General features: G+C 41.4%; 1 protein-coding gene across 1 annotated transcript; it reads right to left on the bottom strand.

Moving 5' to 3' along the window:
* Positions 1-9,503: 9,503 nt before the first annotated feature.
* Positions 9,504-20,312, bottom strand: LOC129081549 (zinc finger protein 883-like). The gene is given in 4 exon segments (XM_054587220.1): positions 9,504-9,769; positions 9,772-11,311; positions 11,933-12,006; positions 20,222-20,312. Coding segments are annotated over 4 exon segments (1,890 nt in total). The 5' UTR covers positions 20,274-20,312; the 3' UTR covers positions 9,504-9,545.
* Between the last annotated feature and the right edge of the window lie 1,535 nt (positions 20,313-21,847).

The following is a 21,847-nucleotide window of genomic DNA, read 5'->3' as shown; positions in this document are numbered from 1 at the left end:
AAAAGGCCAGGCTTGGGCAGAGATGGGGGCAGTCGGGGAGGGACGGCCGCAGCGGTGTTGACTGCGCTCCTTTCCAGCTACTTCTCCTTGGTTATTGCCTTCCTTGTTCATTGTTTTTCATTTATCCACGTAATTATTCCTAGCATCTGTAACATTTCTTTTCAAAGTTAGTATTTTGGCGACCTCCGATGATTACGTTTTGGATAAGGCCTTTGCCAAGCACAGTGACCTTCCTCTTCCTTGGGCACTCACCTTCCTTAGCTATCCAGAATGGCGCTGGGAGGGAAAAGGGGGCGTTCTGGGAGCAGAGTCTGAACACGCCACTTAGGCACAGGAGGCCAGGCCTGACAAGAGCCCAGGCACGGGCACTGACAGAAAGTGAATGAGTGGCATCTTGTGGACCTGCTTGGGGAGAGGCCTGAACTTCAAAGCGCTTTGCCTCCAAAGTATCTTTTTCAGGTTGAAGAATGCTGGCATTGAAACCGGAAAAGTTGGCATTCCTGTTTCCTGTCACCGATAACACCAAGTAGAGACTGCGTTTGAAACTTCATGGGCGCTTTATTGAGAGGGCAAGCGATCTGAGAAGACTGCGGCTTATGTACCCTAAAAGACTGTCTTACATTTCCGTTTAAGCCAGCCTTTTTCATGAGGTGAAAATAAAGTGTAAGGAACGGTTTTGAAATTCGTGGGAGAGGAGCGGGGATATAGAGAAAAGGTTTGGGATCAACGGAAAAGGTTAATGCGATAAAAGCTGCAGTTCAGCACTCTCTGTAGCATCCTTTCCTCTGTTGACAGCTGGTTCTTTATCTATGTCCTGTGCAGGAGGATGCCTCTCCCTGGAGCACAGTGGCTCAGAAACATCTGGATTGCTTGCAGCCCCCTGGGGCACAGAGGTCGAATGGCTCCTGTCTCCCCGACTCCAGGTGGTTCTTATCTTCAGCTCCTGAAACAACAGCTTTTTACATGCGTTCATTGCTAAGCTTATCAGCTTTTACTTAAAACGAAAATTTTCCAACCCTTGAGTGCCCCATCATTTTGAACCATGCGAAGTGAAATAAATCCGAAAAGGCAAATGTCATAGGATATCATTTATACCTGTGTCACGGGCGAATGTTTTGCGGTATATTTTTTCCTATAACTCAGCCCTTGAGCCCCACTCAGGTCATCTGACCTCGGCCTTCAGAGCCGAAAGCCCTGGGCCACCTATAAGGCCACCAGCCCTACAGGTAATTCTGGTACCAAGGAAAAACAGGAAGTCAACACAGATGACTGCAATTCATTCAGCTTTTATTGATGCAGGTTCAATTTCAACCCATAATAATCAATCAATAGCAGTAACACTCAGAAACAATCAGTTACATACCACACGAAGAGAATTCACATGAGGGAAACAACAAACCTGAGTCCCAAGAGTCCAGATCAGGTCTGAGTTCAGGAGGCAGCCAGGCAGTTGATGTCTTGCAAGGCAAAGTCAGAGGGACGAAATCAAGGTGGAGCTCTTTCTCTTGCGGAAGACCGTGCAGGACATCTCAAAGTAACTTGCCCTCAGGATGCATGATCTGCGGTCTGATGTCCTCGGCTTATATACTCTGCTGTGATGCAATGTTGCATCAGCTTCTGATTAACATGTTCTGTGCAACATCGGTAGGCACGTGTGGCTTATATTGCTCTACTGTGCGTGCTCTGAGAGGGTGCTGTTACACTTCAGGTAAACTTGTTTATTTCGTTCTACTGCGCAAGCTCAACGGATTGCACCGTTACTCTGTCATTTCTGCACTACGCATGGCCTAACTGCGTCTTCCTCAGTGCCATCTTCTTACTTCAGTCCTGCTCCCTACGATCTGGAATCTACAAAAAAAATAGATAAACAAAGAAAATAAAAAGCGATTCATAGGAACCAAGAACAGACTAAGGCAGGGGTCCCCAATGTCCTGGCCGCAGACAGGAACTGGTCTCGGACTGTTAGGAACTGGGCCACACAGCAGGACGTGAGCTTGAATGTTACCCGCTTGAATCATCCACAACAATCCCGTCCCCCTCAGCCTATGGAAGAATTCTCTTCCATGAAAGAGGTCCCGGGTGCCAAAAGGGTGGGGACCGCTGGACTAAGGGTTGCCAGAGAAAAAGAGGTCTGGGGCAGAGTGAAGAAGGTGAAGGGATTAGAAAGTACGAAATGGCAGTTACAAAATTAGTCACTGCCATGTAAATGTCAGCATACGGAATATAGTAATAGTGTAATAACTATGTATGCTGGGTACCGGCATCATCGATGGGAATATTTTGTAAAAGATATGATTGTCTAAACATGCTGGCTGTATACTTGAAACTAACGCAAAATAATATTCAAGTAAACAGTCATTGAAAACCCAACTCTTTTATAGAGGGGAAGGGCGGGAAAACTAGAGGGAGAGAAACATCTTGTACCAGCCCCAATCCGGGACTGAGCCTGCAAGTTAGACGGATGGCCTGACCAGGAATTGAACTTGATACTTTTCACTGTGTAGCACCGCATCAACCGAGTGAGACACACCGGCCAAGGCAACAAAAATTTTTTAAGAGAAATGTTCCTGTGTGCTTTTTCTGTGTGGAGAACCGCTGTTCCCTATCCAATTTAAGTTGCTATGTTGAACAGCTTTAAGGTGAAAGCGTACATTTATGTGAGCCAGCTGTGTTAGGAAGTAAGTTGTTTCATATTACCTTTGAAAAGGTCTAAGTCCAAAGCTATTTTTGCCTAAGAGCGCATGCGCTTCCTGCTGGTGAGGATGAAGCAACTCTGGAGGAACTGGGATCTCTTGAGAAGCTGGAGGTGGGGAGGGTGGTGGACCCAGAAATGTTTCTGCAATTAGAATCAATGCACACAGTTTTTATTAAACAACTACTACAGTTATCTCTGTAACCATTAAGAACTAGAATGTGAAATACACAGCTCTCCCTGGGTACAACAGACAATCACATAAGGAGACACTCGGCCACATTCTTTTCTATTCCCCATTCACCTGGAAGGCCAGGATTCATCAAGGCTCTTTCAGTCTTAATACAGTGAGACACGACCTGATATTAGAGCAACCAGAGCATGGTGTTCAGGACAATATGCATAGGTTTTAAAAAAGGAAATGAGGCTTTAAAAATTGTTATAAATTACATTAAAATAAATGTTCTGCACCGTACTCGGAATAAATTAGTTTTAAGTACCTCTGAGCTTTCTTGACATCGTAATATCCTTCAATCAATCGTACAAAATATAATGTAACTTCAAATTCACTATGTGTTGCTTGGGACAGTAACTACAAACCTTACTTTTTACTCTAAAATTGCAACCTTTCTCTTTTTTGGTGTCCTATTTCACAGTGTTCTGTAAGGTGTGAAAAATTAGGCCTGTAAAACATATAACCTGGAGGTAACATTTGGATTTACTTTTGCCTCAAGAATCACTAATTTTGCAACATTTAGTAGAGAGGTATATTCTCTGTAATATAAACCTGAGGAAAGTGAACTAAATTACCAAATACCCTCTAAGTTTCTCCCCCTCGCTACACTCCATTAATTTTGTTGTTCTATGGGCAGGTCAACATCTACTATGAATTTTATTTTCTCGTCGAAGATTTCATCTATAAGAAATAGCAAGACTGTGTCTGTGTGTAGTGAGCACAGCTCAGGAGCAGTGAGCTGGGTCCTGGGAGTCGGGGGAGGAAGGGTCAAGGGTTGTTTCTGATTTTTGCTCAAGAGCGTTATCTTCCCGAGCTTGAGTCTCTTTGAGTAACTGTGTTTTGCTGTGTATAATGCACATGTGTTTGACCAAGTTTTTGAGGGAAAAGACGGGTGCGCATCATTACATGGGTATTACCTGCAATATCTTGTATCTGTTCGTGTTTTGTAATTATTTGTTACATAAAATTTTCTTTAGGTTATTTATTTATTTAGAGAGGGGTGAAGGGAGAGGGAAACATCGAGGTGTGGTCGCCTCCTGTGTGTCTCCCATTAGGTACCTGGACCGCAACCCAGAAATGCGCCCTAGACTGGGAATTGAACCAGTGACCCTTCGGTTTGCAGGCCCACACTCAATCCACTCTGCGACACCAGCTAGGGTTTAAGATAAAATTTCTTGCCCCATAATATGTTCAAAAATAAATGCTAAAATTCCTTTATAATACAAAACACAAGTACCTAAAAGGAAATAGAAAATTGAATGAAAACCAAAGGTATTTTTCCTGAAAGTTGGGCCAAAAACGTGGCTGCATGTTACACACGGGAGCACATTTTACACCGAAAACACAGTATATTATTTACTTAAAGTAATAAAAGCTCACTAAGATATTAGGGTAAAAATACTTTAGAAGTTCAGAACTCTCATTAGTTCTGAAGACAAGAGAGAGGTGCTCTCCATGGGAAATAACCTTCTACGTATTTCTGTAGAATGCATATTTATTACGTGGTTGATCCAACACCTGCCAATACCGTCTCAGAAGCTCCACAGCGAAGAGTAGATACTATCTTGCCTATTTCTCGTTAAAAATTATTCGTGTAATTGAGGTTACTGATAATTTGAAAACAATGCTACTCTTTGCTTTTATTGTTCATATCAGGCGATGAGCATAATTATTACCATGTTTCTGCACGAGGCAGCTGCACAGAGCTCAGGAAGGGGCTCCTTCGTGGTGACCTATCGGGGAAGGGGCGTTTACGCAGGCCTGCATTAGATAGGGAGTATGCTTTGTGCTATCAGCAAGGCTGGTCATTAGTTTGTATAGGGGCACATCTGGATGTCCTTGCAGCTCTATACAAAGCAGGATTAAAGAAAGTGCATACATACTTGAGGGAGGGGATCTGAGGGGCTCTGACCCGCAGAGCCTCTCCGGCTCGCCGCGGATGAGGAAAGAAACGGTACCAGACACAATTTGTCTGTCAGGAGAAAGGGTTGGCGATTCCCTCTAATGGAGAATTGCCATGAGCCCTTCCCTAGAAGTAGCTTTTATTCAGAATGATATGTGCAGGCGTATACAGCGTGCATGCAAAGCTTATCAATCTACATCAAAAGGCTATAGATAATAAATTGAAGAAGTACAGAGGTTTGTCTTAAATCAAGGTCTGTCAGACAACTTGGCACCAGATGCTCATTAAGGTAGTTTTCAGGGCTCAGAAATTATCTCCTTGCAGTGAAGTAAAACACCTGGATTTTCCCTTATCAGAGCAGTGCGAAGAGGAGCAAGGTTCACAATCTACGCGGCAATTTTTATGACCAGATTTCCCAGGGGACCCACCTTCCACAAAGTGGTCCCCTACACATAGTGGGGTATCGATGTGCACAAATGCCCAAGAAGTTATGGAGAAGTGGGCTGATGCAAGAAATATTGACTTCAACTGCATTTCAAGTTAAAGAAAAAACAAATCAGAACCTTTCTGACTCAAAAAATATTAACATTTTTTCAAATACAGTGGACGGTTCAGAGTAAAAATCCAAGTGACACAAGGTTTTATTACACAATTTGGTTTAAAATGTACTTAAGTACTTAGGGAAAAAAACAAAACCAAACCACCCTCGTAAACAAAACATAATGGTGATTATCAGAGGCAAAGCGGGCAGTGGGCAGATAGAAGAGGGTAAAGTGAAGATAAATGTTGATGGAAGGACACTTGACTTTAGAGGGTGAACACACAATATGCAGATGATGTAATAGAGGTATACACCTGAAACCTATACAATTTTATTAACTAATGTCACAGTAAGTTCAATGAATATTTTAGAAAACAGTGAAATGTACTATGAACCCAATCTTTTTTAACAGTAAATATTTCTTATTCACTGCACAGCGACCTAAGAAAAACCCTGGCAGTTATTTAAGCACTCTCCCTCAATAGGGTTTTATATTTTTGAATTGTTTATTTTTAGAGTCATAGGGGAAGGGACAGAGTGAGGGAGAGGGAGAGAAACATCAACCTGTTGCCTCTTGTGCAACCCCAACCAGGGACCTGGCCTGCAATGCAATCCAGACATGTGCCCTGATTGGGAATAGAAGCCTTGACCTTTCAGTTCAAGGGCTGGTGCTCAACCCACTCAGTCACACCAGCCAGGACAGATTCAGTACGTATTTTAAATAAAAATGGTTATAATTTAGCCAAGACGTAGATGCTATCAATATATGGGAGAAATGTAAGAAGCAAGCACATAGGTTTCTTAGATAAAATTATAGGGTTAAATTTTTACGACCTTGGATTTTGCCAGGAGATTTTTAGATACACCACCAATGCAAAAACCAGAAAGGTGAAATAAGATATATCAGTCTTCATCAAAATTAGTGGTCTGTGCGATGAAGGGTACTATCACACCGGAAAAATAGTCTGTCTAAAGGGGAGAAAATAGTCACAGACCTTGTAAGGGTCTACCATCTGTAATACTTGACTAATGCAGACAATGCAAACCAAAAACAAGGAATCCAAATCAAATACGTTCACCTGTCCTTTTATGTTCAATAGTCTCTCTCTTCTGCACTGAGGTGCTCCTATGTTGGGTGTATTAATGTTTACAAGGGTTATATCCTCTTCTCAGATTGATCCACTTGTGATTATGAAATATCCTTTCTTTTTATAGCATCTGATTTTTTCCTTTTGACAGAAGTATGGCTATGATAGCCTTTTAAAACTTTCTATTTGAATGAAATACTTTTCACAATGGCATAAACTTTTTATTGGAGTTCCCCATTTTAAAAAGGGAAAGTAATCAATCATCAATGAAGTGGTTCACATTTTTAAAAAAGGAACACTTACATGAGTTACCTGTCAGACCTGGTCTGACCTGTCCAAGGACCTGCCCTAACCAGTTTCTGGGTATTTAAAAACGGTCTACACGTCAACTCAACTTTACCTCTACCACATAGGTCAGCTATTAACACGGTTATTCTCATACCTGTTATATGTACGGTTCACTATTAGATGTCTCACTAGATCAGAATTCTTTGCAAGGCCACTTCTGCAGACCAAAGGTAGGGGTAACTTATCTTTTTAATTTCACTTTGTCTTTCCATCTAAAGTGGGTCTCTTGCAGACAGCATAGGCATGGCTCTTGTTCTGCTCTGTTCACTACCCCATTTTTAAAAGATTTTATGTATTCACTTTGAGAGAGAGAAAACATTGATGTTTTCTAACATGTGCCCCATGTGGTGACTGAACCCGCCACCCACTTATGTGCCCTGACCAGGAATTGAACCACAGACTTCTTGCTTTGCAAGGCAATGCTGTGAAAACTGACAGCCACATGGTCAAGGCTGTCTTCTCTTTTTCACCATTTACTACATTTATATTTCAGTGATTATTGGTAAGTATATAGTTATTGCAATCTTTAAATTGAGCAATACAGTCACAGTTGGGGACTTTTAACTTTCCATTGACATACATAGATCTAATGTAGAAATCAACAAAAAGAACGACAAAAAACCCAGTAGTCTTAAATGACACATTAAAGGAGAGGGAGTTAGCACATTTAGAGAATTTTACCTCAACACAAAAGAATATATATTATGGGCACAATGAATGGAGAATCGGAGAATCAACTCTAAACCTACGGACAATATGTCCTTTTTGAAAAATGACCACAATAAACCTAAAAAATCAGTGTAGGTACAGCTGAATTAACACACCCCTCCAATCTCCCTCACCGGTGTACCTGAAAATGGAAGAACTCTCATCTAGCTGAAGTGCATTCCTATGGAGGTTCTGTGCACTGGACTTCTGTCTTGTAGGAAAACTAAAACCAAAAAGCCACCGGTCCAGGTAATGAGTCCTGATACAAAACATCAGTACACGCATATAAATAACGCTGCATACAGTGTGCCTGTAACTATGTCAGGAATTAGAACAGTATTCACATCAACATCTAGTTTCTATAATCTTCATGCTGATTTTGGGGGCAGGGCCATGCCTAGGTACTATTATTTAGCAGCTTGTATGGATCCAGCACAGGACGCTGAAAAACCCAATGGACTATGGGGCTTCCACTTTCAACTTTCCCCACCTGAAATTCCAGGCAACGGTACTGATGGCTTGAAATACACTCAAGGTACAACTGGGCCAATGGATATACCACTAGCCATGCGAAAAAATAAAATGGAAAAATTTGTATCCAAAATAATTAAGAAAATGTTTCAACCCAAAGTCCGCCATGGTCTATGGGATTTCTCCAGAACGACCAAGAGTTGGCTACATTTATGACCGACAAAAGAACATGTCAAACATGTCCTGTTTTTATTTCAGTGAAGAAGGTAATGATGTAACACTGAGACGTTCTCAAGGACTCTAATGAAAAGCAGGACCAGAGAGATCATTCTAATTTTATTTCTCTTTAAAATCAACTTCCTTTTTATTCATTCCGAAAGAGACAGGGGAACGGAGGGAGAGAGAGAGAGAAACATAGATGTGTGAGAGAAACGGGGATCGGCTGCCTCTCACATGCCCGGATGCCAGCCAGGCCCGTGTTCTGACCAGAAACTCAATGGGAGACCTTTTGGTTTGTGGGACCATGCCCAACCTGCTGAGCCATGACGGTCAAGACAGGTCCTTCTGATTTCCAAATACAGAAATGCCATTAGTTATTTTCCAAAAACCCATATTCACATTCAAAATCACAGGGCTCACCATGAGTTCTAGTCTTCATTTTTTTCAGAAGATGTAATAAAAATATTCACCAAACTCTAATGTCATTATAGTAGAAAATTTCCAAACCACTGACTGAACCTACAGGGGCTTGTTTGGCTAATGTGGGAGGGAGAAAGCAGTAAGATGCTGTGGCCATAGCACTTGAAAGGGGAAGAGCTGTGACGTCTCTGCAGCCGAGTTCAAGAGTTCACAGACTGAAAAGGAGCCAACGATCAACCCCATGATTTCACAAATACACCAGGAATAAGAGCACAGCAGCATCAACTGAGAGGAGATTGGAATCCTATCGATGTTTCCTTCTCAAAATATTTCCAATACTGTCAACATACAATAATATGCATTCTCAGTAAGTACACACATCCACACATCCATCCCCATGACAATGGAAAGTAATGATCTATGTTTTAAATTTCGGAGGATTCCCTAAAGTAAGTATTCAGATTTATTCAGTAATACCTGAAAACTACTTTTAACATTCTACTGTGAATCCTCTGATACTCTGAAAATCTATTTCAATTAAGTATGTTCCAAATACTTTACCAAATCCGTTACATTTTTAGGACTTCTCTTCCAGATAAATTCTTTGACGTTGAATGAGGCTTGAACAATGGTTAATGTTTTGTTAAATTCTTCACTTTTTTGTTTCCCTCCAGCATGAATTCTTCAATGTTGAGTAAGTTTTGAGCACAGTTTAAAAGCGTTGTCACATTCTCTACACTTCAGTGGTTTTCCTTTACAGAGTTCTCCCAGGTTGGCAAAGACGCAATTGATGATTAAAAGATTTGGCACTTACTTGACATTGATAGGGTGCCTCTCCAGTATGAGCGACCAGATGCAGGCATAAGTTTGGAGGAGTGAATAAAGGCTTTGCCACATGGTCCATATTTACACGACTTCTCTCAAGTGAAATTAGTCTGATTATAAGTGAGGGCTGACGACCACCTAAAGGCTTTGCCATATTCCCTACATTTACATGGCTTTTCACCATTATGCATTGTCTCATTTTGAGTAAGGACCGAGGAATACCGAAAGGCTCTGCAACATCCTCTACACTAACGAGGCTTCTGTCCAGTACGAATTTCCCTATGCTGAGTAAGCGATGAGGACCAGCAATAGGCTTTACACATTCTCTACATTTATAAGACTTTTCTCCAGTATGCACTTTCTGATGTTGAGTAAGGGTTCAGGACTGGCAAAAGGCTTTACCACATTCTGTACATTTGTATGTCTTCTCTCCATTAAGAACTGTCTGATGTTGTGGAAGCACTGAGGACTGGTGCAACGCTTTACCACATTCTCGACATTTGTGAGGCATCTCTCCAGCATGAGTTTTCAGATGTTTTCTAAGGGATGAGGGCCAGCAAAAGACTTTTCCACATTCTCGACATTTGTAAGGCTTCTCTCCAGCATGAATTTTCTGATGTTTTCTAAAGGATGAGGACTGGCAAAAGGTGTTGCCACATTCTCTACATTGATAAGGCATCTCTCCAGTATGCATTTTCTTATGTCGAGTAAGGGATGAAGACAGGAAAAAGGCTTTACCACATTCTCTGCATTTATAAGGCTTCTCTCCGCTATGAATTTTCTTATGTTCAGTAAGCACGGAGGACCGACAAAAGCCTTTACCACATTCTCTACATTTATAAGGCTTCTCTACACTATGAATTGTCTCGTGTTGACTAAGCACTGAGGACCGACGGAAGGCTTTACCACATTCTCTACATTTAAAAGGCTTCTCTTCACTATGAATTTTCTGATGTCGTCCAAGTGCTGAGTTCTGGCGAAATGCTTTCCCACATTCCCTACATTTGTACGGGGTCTCCCCAGTATGAATTGTCTGATGCTGCGTATAGTGTGAGGACTGGCTAAAAGCTTTACCACATTCTCTACATTTATAAGGCTTTTCTCCAGTGTGAATTCTCTGATGCCGAGTATAAGTTGACAAATGCCTAAATGCTTTGCCACATTCTCTACACATATACGGCTTTTCTCCAGTGTGAATTCTCTGATGCTGAGTATGAGTTGACAACTTCATAAACGCTTTTCCACATTCTCTACATTTATATGGCTTCTCTCCAGTGTGAATTCTCTCATGCTGAGTATGGGCTGACGAATTCCTAAACGCTTTGCCACATTCTCTACATTTATAAGGCTTCTCTCCTGTATGAATTCTCTGGTGAATGCTAAGGCTTGAGAACCACCTAAAGGATTTGCTACAGTCTCTACATATATAAGGTTTCTCTCCAACATATACTTTCTGATGTAGAGTCAGACCTGAAGGCCAACTATGTATTTTATCACACTCTTTCCTCTTACGGTTTCCTTCCGTACCCATTTTCTTAACTCCATTTCTATTCAATATTTTACTGAGGACTTCCCCGGGTCGTAAACACTGGTAACCTTCCCCACTGATAGGAATGTTCTTTTGTGCAGCACTCTTAGAAGATTCCGGAAGTAATTTCACACATTTACTTTGTCTGTCTGTCTTCTCCACAATAGGAATAATCTGATGTGTACTGGGATTGGACATTTGGTCTGAAACTTTTCCGCCTTTATAGTGGGTCTCTGGAAGACGAGTATTCTGGTATTTGTTATGATTTGACTTGTCGTTGAACATTTTCCAATTTTCATTGCATTCATAACTTCTGGCTTCATGGCATGCACTCTGGTAATGGTTGAAAACAGAAAGTTCTTAGTGACACCTATAATTTCATGAAACATGTACTCTTACTCCTACATACTGAATCTGAGATACCTATTAAAATATGGTGGTTAAATAAAAAAATCGCTGCCAAGTTAATGACAATTATGTATAGTAGAAAAAAAGAATACGTTCCTTCGCAATGAAGTATAACAAGTCCTTAAAAGGGGATTGCCAATTTGGTCACATTTAAATTTTACATGTCCATTAGAATTCACTAAACGTTACAACTGATCGACTGAGAGTTTAATCCCACTCTTCGTTCTAGGCAACTCAAACGATTATTCACACCGTAAATTCTCAGAGTTCCGAGATTTTCCAGGCTGCCTTTAGATAAAATATACACTTAGAAACTGTCTGTGGGCTTCCCAGTTGGAAACACTTCCATCTGCATATGTAACTGACTTAAAATGGGAAATTCCCCAAATGCATCGTGCACTAGTTTTCACCTCTATACGTAACAAGACTTTATTCTGAATAATTATCCCATGCAAGTTCTGTTCATTTTAACATCTTTTTTTCTATTCACACGCTTTCCTATCAGTCTTTCATTGAATTATCAAAGGTACATCTTTCATATCTTACCAGTATCATTTTAGAGAACAAATCTTCTATTCTTGCCTTTGGCAACGAGGCCTGGTTATCTTCAGATGACACAGCTGAAAGATACAAAATGAAGGCTCACAGGTATGACACTCAGGTCAATATACGCTGCAGTTAAGCAATTACTGAATACATTATTACTCTTCAAAAAACAGTTTATTTAGGAGATCAAGATGGCAGAGGAGCGAGTGGAAGTCACACTGACCTCCTTCCGGGACCAACCTGGAATGACAACGGAATTGTGGAGAAATCACCTGGGACGAACAACTGAACGATAGGTCAGACAGGGTCAACATCTGACATCCTGACAGGCAGATCCAGAAAGCGAAAAGACAGCGGTCTCCTACCACAGAAGTTCACTCCACAAAGTTAGGATATCAACACAGATCAATTTAAGAAGCTGACGCAAAAAAGAAGAGTCTCACAAACAACGGGAAGACAAAGAAACGCCCCCAGTCGAAGGGAAGGGAGGAGTCCCCAGGAAGAGAACTAACTGAAATAGAGGCAAGTAAACTATCAGGTATTGAGTTCCAAAGGAATGGTTCTACGGAAGCTCAATGAGCTCAGAGGGAATTACAAAACACTACAGGGGAACTACCAGGGACTTACTACGAACTCTATCAGCATGGAAAAGGACAGAGAAACTACCCATAAGAGACAAGGGGAAATGAAGAATGCAATTTCTGAACTGATGAACACAGTAGAAGGACTCAAAAGCAGGCTAGATGAAGCAGAGGATCAAATCAGGGAGCTGGAGGATAAGGTAGGAAAAGGCTCCCAGAAAGAGCAAGAAAATGAAAGAAGACACCAAAAGAATGAAGAGGCGTTTAGGGAAATGCAGGACAACCTGAAACGTAGTAATATCCGTATCACAGGGATTATAACAGAAGCGGAAGAGGAGGACCAAGGGACAGAGAACCTGTTTGAAAAGGTAATGATGGAAAACTTGCCTAATTTGAAGAGAGAGAAAGTCACACAAGTCCAGGAAGCACACAGGGTCTCATTCAAGAGGAACCCAGTCAGGCCCACTCCAAGACACATCGTCATTAAAATCGCAAATACCAAACAAAGACAAACAGAATCCTAAAGGCAGCAAGGGAGAAAGAGGCAGCAACATATAAGGGATCCCCGGTATGGCTAGCAGCTGACTCCTCAACAGGAACACTACAAGCCAGAACGGAATGGCAAGAAATATTCCAACTCATGAAAAGCAAACGCCCGCAGCCAAGACTGCTCGACCCAGCAAGGCTCTCAATGACAATGCAAGGGGAAATAAACGCTGCTCAGAGAAAAGAAGGCTAAAAGAATACACCTCCACCAAACCAGCATTGCAAAATATGCTAAAGGGACTGCTGTAACAAGATGAGGAAAAAGGGTCCATGAATACCCAGTTCCTTTCAGTCACCAACACTTGACACTACCAATATTTTTAATACTTATTCATGTGATTATGACAATGATGTATTTTAATTCTTACTTTATTATTTGTTGAAACTTAACCTGTTTTTGTATACTTCTTGCCTATTTCTATTATTTTTTAGGAAAGATTTACGTGACTTTTTGGTATTCTTTATCCATTTTTGGATTAAATGTTTGTAGAATATTTTCCCTAAAAAAATAAAAAACAAAACCTCTTAGCCCTTTCTTAGATGTGTTGCAAATATTTTCCTATACTATTACCTGTCTTTTAACTTTTTTTATATATTGCTGTATGGTCTTAAGAGTTTAATATAGGCATACTGTCAGCTATTTTACTTTATAGCTTCTGGGTTTGAATATGTTACATTGGGGTAAGAAAAATATTATTTTGTATTTTCTCCTAAAACTCCTTAGATTTTACATATTGATCTTTAACTCACCTGAATATTTGTTGAATAATGTGTGAAATAGGGCTCTACATTTCCTTTATGTCAAGGAATGGAGATCCGTGCACCGTATATGATGAATAAGCCTTAAATGTCTCAATGATTTGAAATATCAATTTAATGACATCTTACATGTTAGAAAGATATATATGTTTCTGGAATGCTCACTTTATTTCATTGATCTACGTGATTCTTTCTGTGTAGGTGCCATGATTGCTGAGACTTTAGAATGGATTTAATTTTTCATTATTTTATAATGGATCTTCACATTTAAATAAATAAATAAAACCAATCTGCATTTAGAAAAAAAAAAAGAAACATAGAAAGAAAGAAAGAAAGAAAGGAACTCCTACCTTTTGTGATAACATGGATGGAACTGGAGACTATTATGCTAAGTGAAATAAGCTAGTCAGTGAAAGACACATACCATAGGATCTCACCTATAACGGACACTATTCAACAAAATAATGAACAAAATAAACCACAGGCAAGGAAACATGAAGCAGACTGAGAGTGACCAGAGGGGATGGGGAAGGAGGACAACCGGGAAAAGGAGGAGAAGAACCTAAACAAACAACATGTAGAATGACCCATGGCATGGACAGCAGAGTTGGAACTGACTGAGGGAGAGGGGGGCGGGCGGGATGGGTGGAGGATGGCAAAGGGGGGAAAATTGAGACAACTATAATAGAAGAAACAAGATTTACAAATAAAGAAATAAAAAGATTGTTTGTTTTTAGAGAGCGGGGAAGGCAGAGAGAACAGAGGGAGAGAAGCATCACAGTGTGGTTCACTCTCGCACGCCCCAAACTGGGGACCTGGCTGGCAACCCACGCATGCGCCCTGACTGGGAATGGAACCAGAGACCCTTTGGTTCGCAGGCCAGCACTCAGTCCACTGAGACACACCAGCCAGGGCTCTATTATGACATTTCTGAGTAATTCAAAAATGTTCAATCTCAAAAATGTTCACTGTTCAAAGCAAGACCACAAATGGTACCATGGGAAAACGCCCATCAAAAGGAACAGACAGTTGCTTCCATTTGGCAACCATACTGGTCAAATCCCCTGGCACACGATGCCAACAGTATAAGGAAACTCCCAATTCCCACTTTCTAATCTAGAGAGATAGACGGTACAGTGTGTTCAACACTTGCTATTTAACAGTGTATTTGAAATATGTGTTTCTGTTTTGCGTGACACAGACTGCTAAAACTATGTCAATAAGGGGTGCATGCATTGTAGCTCACCTGAAAAGAGGAGTCGAGTAACTGACCAGCCCCACCACAGAAACTGAAACTGCAGGACGGAAGACCGGTATCAAGCATAGAAAAATTACATGGAAAAAGAGTTAAGAGATTTTTCTTTTTTTGTTATAACACCAAAAGAAAAAACAGACAAAGTACATATAGACAAATGGGATTCCACCAAACATGAACACTCCTGCACTTAATGAAGGAAATACACAGGGGGTCAAAATCACAACCTGTGGAATGGAAGAAAATTTGTGCAAAGCATGTACTTTATGTCTTTAATATTCAGAATATATAAAGAAGTGTTACATAACAACATGATAAAACAAGTAACACAACAATTAAAACAGCCAAAGATACATGGCAAATTAATATTAAAAAAAGGCAGGACTACAGAATGGGGTGAGACAGATTCTTCAGTAAATGCTGCGAGAATAACTGAACCAGTACAGAGAATAATATAACCCGACCACATTTTTCGGCCATGTACAAAAATAAACTCAAAATGCATTACAAACTAAAATATAAGACCTGAAGCCATGAAAGCATGACAAGAAAGGATAGTCAATAACCTCTGTCATTGCTCTTAGAATTTTTTTTTAATCTATCTTGGTAGGCATAGCAAACAAGCACAAAAAGTTAAACAAATGAGACTACAACACAATAAGTTTGTGTACAGCAAAGTAAACCATCAAGAAAACAAGCAAAAAGCCTAAACTACTGAATAAGGGCAGATACTCACCAACGATGCTACATATCCAAAAGACATAAGGAAATTACACAACTTAACACCAAAAAAGAGACAATCTGATGAAAGAATGTGCAGAGGCGCTGAATAGCTATTTCTCTGAAGAGGACATAAAGATGGCCAATAGACATAAGAAAAGATGTTCGACCTCATTCACCATCAGGGAAAATGCAAACTGAGACCACAGTGAAACCCCAGCAGACATGTATCAGGATGGCAATTCTCAATAAATCAACAGCCCTGGCTGGTGCGGCTCAGTGGATTGACCAGGGGCTGTGAACCAAAAGGCTGCCGGTTCAAATCTCAGTCAAGGCACATGCCTGGGCTGCGGATCGGGACCCCGGCTAGGGGCATGCAAGAGGCAAGCCGTCGACGTTTGTCTCGCAATTGGATGCTTCTCCACCTCTCTTTCTCCCTCCCTTCCATCCTCCCTACAATAAATAAAATCTTGAAAAAAGATCCTAAACATACATTTCATACGATGAAATAATATTCAGCGCTATAAAGAAGTGATATACCAAGCCATGAAAGAATTACATATGTATCCAAATACATACAATTATGAGGAAAAATTTAATCTGCCCGACAGGGTGCTCCGTTGGTTAGAACATCATCCAGAGACACCAAGGCTGTGTATTCCATCCCTAATCAGGGCATGTACAAGACTGCACCAATGAATGCTTAAATAACCTCGATGTTTCTCTCTACCCTGTCGCGTCTGTCTGTCTGTCTCTAAAATGAGTAAATGAAATGAAAACTACAAAAGTCCAATTTGAAAAGGTTACAGAATTTAAAAGAACAACTACACAACTTTCTACAAAAACCAAAATGAGAGAAACCATAAAAAGACTAATGGCTGCAAGAGCACAGGAGATATGGAGAGAAATGGAGCATAGCAAATACTTAGGGCTGAGAGAGAAGTCTGTGTGACACTATAACGGTGAATATATGCATTGTGGATTTTTCCAAACCCACAGAATATGCAACCCAGGGTTAACCCCACAGTAAACTAAAATTTTGGGTGATGATGATTCACAAATATAACTTCATACATATCACACATCTATCACTCAGGTTGGGGACACTGATGAGGGAGAAGGATTTGTATGTAGAAGCATGGAGAGTACGCCAATTCTCCTTTATCTCTGCACAGTTTTGCAGTGAACCTAAAACTGCTCTTTGGAAAAGTCATTCACAGACCTTCTTCTCTGAAGTACCTGTACTCATGTCTATGCATCTTGCTATGGTTCTTTATGCCCATCCAAGAAACAAAAGTTTGCATCCTTCACTGAAACACACACACACACACACACACACACACAATATGATTTCACAACAATGACAATCACCACATTCATAGAAACCACCACCACCAAGTGTTTCCAGAAATGTGGAGAAACCAGGCACTATACGTGGTTGAATAAAAGGTAAACTGGTACAAACAGTATGAAAAACAAGAAAGGGTTTGCCAAAGAATTAAAACAGAATTCTCCCGTCATTCTGCTCTTCTACGCGGGGTGTTTATCAAAAGGTATTCAAAGGAGGTTCGGCAAGAGACATGTGCACACCTGTGCTCATTGTAGCAATATTCACAAAAGCCTGTACAGGGGGAAATAACCCCAATCGCTACAGACAAATAAAGGGGTTAACAACTTTACCATATACATAAAGTACAGTACTACTCTGCCAGGAAAAAGGGAAAGCTGTTACACCTGATACCACAAAGACAAACAATGAGGACTTTTTTTAAGCAAAGCACACAAGTCTCAAAGAGACAGACGCCACGGGATTCCACTTAGGTGAGTATCTTTCAAAGTCAACCTCACAGGGAAAAAAAGGCAGTCACCTGGGCCTTCGTTTTCAGGGAAATAAATACAGAAGTGGTTGTTTAATAGACACTGAGACATGTCTGCAAGGTGGAAATTTCAAACGATCAGATAGATGTACAACCAAGAGAATATACTTAATATTACTGAACTGTACACTTACACACAGTTCACATGGTAGATTTGTTCCCCCACATGGGACTTTTTTTTAAAAGATTTTATTTATTTATATGACTAGAGAGAGGACCAGGGAGGGAAAAAGAGAGGGAGAGAAACAACAGTGTGTGACGGAAATAATGATCGGCTGCCTCTTTCTTGTACGTGCTCCAACCAAGGGCCGAATTCAAAATCCAGGCATGTATGTGCCCTGACTGGGAACCGAACCAGCAACACTTCAGTTTGCAGGCTGATGCTCAACCAACTGCACCACAGAGGTCAGGGTGGTTTTTTATCAAAATACACAATAAAATATAATACAGAAAAGGCATAATTACAGAACTTCACAAAAATTACATTCAATTTACAAAAGTTCATCTCACATAAACAAAAGATAAATTCAGCTCTGAAGAGACATCAAATTAACACTATTTCCAAAACTCACAGGGCCAATCGACTACTGACCATTAACGGCACACAGAAGGAAACAAGGTTAAGTCCCGAACACTGTAGGGTTAAAAAACACAAAAAACATACACAGAACATTAATGGCAACTGACATATGGCTGATTCGTATCTGAATTAAGTTCCACAATGTCTTAAGTGTACTGAGTGGAGAACTATCAATCACATTCCTATTACGTAAATGAACACCAAAGAGGCAATCGACTAAATTTGGGGAACCAATCATAAGAAAGGAAACATGCTGGAACACCAGTCGCAAATGTGACTGAGTGAGCTGAGGGGTGCTGGAATCCAAGTCTTTTTCTTAAAGAGCCCGCACACAGACTTACTGGGACTCCCTCGCTCTGCATTCCAGCTGTAAGACAGCAGCAGCCTGACAGGCACCAGGGGACGTATTGGGAGGAACTGAATTGTCTGGCTTCAGGGCAAAGGCTGGAGGGGCAGCTTTCTCCCACACAGCAGTCCTGGCAGAGCCAACGATTCCCATGCTGAGCCCTCCCCACAGCAGAACTGGCGGGCAGGTACCATATCTGACCCTGCCATTACGTGCCTAATGTTACAGCCCCACCCTGGTGATTCCCTGAAACCTTGCGCCAGTCGCCTTGACAGCCCGTGCACCCATGTCCAGTGGCTTTTATATACAAATGGCCTCTCTTGCCTCGTGCTTCGGGCTCTCCTTAATCTCCAACACAAACTGCATCTGGCCTCTGCATGCCCGATACCTCTCACTCAGCGGCCGCACGGACGGCAGTAGCTGCAGCTGGCCTTGGATCGCATCTTGGCCGCCAAGTCCAACACACGTAGGAGCCATCTGCACATCGCTCTGTACCTGGTGCCAGGCGGAACTGGGCAGTTCGTAAGTGGTGGCTGACCCTGCCCTTGAAGGAGAAGACCCAGATCCAGCGCACACCTCAGGACCATGTTAGACTACAACCCTACCACTTCTACAAGTGACACACTCACGGGGCACACTCTGGGCACTAAAGCCTCACTCACCTTTTTCCATAACGCGAAATGCCTAATAATTCTGTACCTCACTTAACAAAGGAGTACATTCCAGCATGTTCTATCAGCACTTGTTAATCAAATACCAGAATCTGAGAAAGGTCTAATCAGAAAGGGAACACACATCAAGGCACAGCCCAGGCAGGAATGGACTGTGGGACAGAGAATGATAAAATGATAGCGGTGAGCAGATCAGATTAATAATAAAGACTTTCCTACATGGCGGTCAATGTTCTAAGGGCACCTATGGCACTGACTCATTGAACAACTCTAAAAAGTAAGGAGATACATTAATGTATTTTTAACAGAATTTGGAGAACACAAACTGGAAATTTCGTATGACAGTTCATACAAAGCAAAACGACACCGTCAAGCAAAACAGAAAATCAGATTGTCTCATTTTGGGAAGGCGCATTGTGTCGCGATGAAATCAGAGTCTAAACACTGTAGGGTCTTTTTTGAAGCCTCCACGGGATGAGAAATTATAAACCAGAAAACATGACACCCGTCCCCAGGGTTCCTGGTATTTCTGCAACAAATTCCAGGACCTCAGCCACTTCCTTCATAAACTCCATTCATGAGACAAAAACAAAACTTAGAAAATAACGCTTAACTTACAACTCCTCAGCAACGTGCACAGATCTTCCCAGGTCCCCAAAGCACTGGAAGAGGAGCCAGACCATGGCGGCCCTCACGGTCGAAGGGGAGGACTGTGGCCCCATGTGTAACAGGATGACGGAGGTCACTGGGGTAGAAACAGAGTCCCAAGACGGTGTGGGAGCAAGGGACATGCTGGAGACCAGCTGTCCCTGTATGACAGCAACAGAAACAAACCTGGGCTTTTCAAAATCCTTTCCACGGAAGCACAGTTTCCAAATCACACTTTAACTTCTGGCTATCCCCGTGGCCTTTGGGCCTCTCGCCTGTCTCATCTGCTTCCCCGTTCCCACCTACCTGGGTGGGTGGATTTTGACTTTTTCCTGCAAATGTCCTGGAGTTCCTTCATTTGCTCCACACTGGTGACCAGGACTGGCTTAGGGAAAACACAACCTGTTTATACAACAAACATTAGTTTGGATAAAGATTCTCCCATTTACAATCCAGTCTGTGCTTCTGTAACAAGACTGGCAGAATAATAACCACCTCCAATTTCTCCCTGGAAAGCAAGAATCTGGAAGGCCACCACACAAAGCACAAGTCCCCAAAGACGTTAAACTAGTAAGTAAAAGGAGACTCTGCGGGCGGGGTAGGAACTCTGAAAGGAACTCTTCCTCACCCAGGGAGACCAGGTTCCTGTAGTTCTCCAACATCACATCCAAGTACAGTTTCCGCTGAGCTGGGTTCAGGCACTCCCACTCCTCCTGAGAGAAATCTATTGACACATCCCTGAAGGTAAACGCTCCCTGAAAAAGAAGACACATTTTCCAAGGGGCCACCAAGAGTTAATCACGTAACCCAACTTGAGAACAGTGTTACAAGTGGTTTCAAACCAGGAGAGTATCCTGAATTATCTAGGAAGATCATTTGGACCCAGTGATATTCTCTAATGTAATCTCTAACACGGATGAATGAGACTGTCACGTGTCCACAAATCCACCCCAGAGACCTGACTTTTCAGACAAATAACCTTTAAAAATGAAGGGACAGCCCTGGCTGGTGCGGCTCAGTGGATCGAGTGCCAGCCTGCGAATCAAACTGCTGCTGGTTCGATTCCTGGTGAGGGCACATGGCTGGGTCGTCGGCCACATCTCCAGCTGGGAGCATGGGAGAGGCAACTGATTGATGTTTCTCTCGCATATCGATAATTCTCTCCCTCTCTTTTCCCCTCACTTCCCTTCTCTCTAAAAATAAAGAAAGAAAATCTTTAAAATGAAGGGACAGACACAGCCATATGGACTGATGAGTGTATTTGTATCATTCCGCATCAATTGTGTGTATTTCTCAGCAAGAAAAGGCACGGTGAGTTGGAAGTGTAGGTACTTCAGGTTTACTTCATGCAACAAACTCTAGTTTTCTAAAAATACACATTCTGATTCAGAAGTTCTGGGATGGGGCCCTGCATTTCCACACCTTTAACAAGCTCACTTGTCCCTGGTGAGACCCATGTCTAGTCCACATGCCACACTTCTGAATAGCACAGAAAAAGAAAACACAGAAAGTCATTCACATATGACGTTGAGTTGACGGACTTTTATAACATTCCAATTCTCAAGGAATAAGAAACATATCAGTCACAATATTATTTGAAAATATACTGAAGGTAATCTTAGAACAAGAGTTCTCTTCCTATGTTATAGGAATATTTCCTGAAACATAGAGTAAAACATAGACCTTGAACTGTACTCCAAACTTGATCTAAAGTTTGTCAAAAAAAATAAATGGGCAAATACACATAGAGAGACCTCATGGAAGTTCATCGCATTTTCTGTAACTGAGAAGAACGGAAACGTTTTAAGAGAGTAAGCAGCCTAAATATGTCAACTGTTAACATTTTATGCACACAGACAGATATGCATATGGAAACTAGGTACAAATAAAAAGTGATACAAAACACAATTTTCATGTCAATGAAATTAAGAT

This window comes from Pteronotus mesoamericanus, unplaced genomic scaffold (assembly GCF_021234165.1).
Source record: "Pteronotus mesoamericanus isolate MK-2021 breed Mesoamerican mustached bat unplaced genomic scaffold, CSHL_Meso_final scaffold_1135, whole genome shotgun sequence".
Taxonomy (NCBI): domain Eukaryota; kingdom Metazoa; phylum Chordata; class Mammalia; order Chiroptera; family Mormoopidae; genus Pteronotus; species Pteronotus mesoamericanus.
This window is presented reverse-complemented; position numbering and strand designations above follow the sequence as displayed.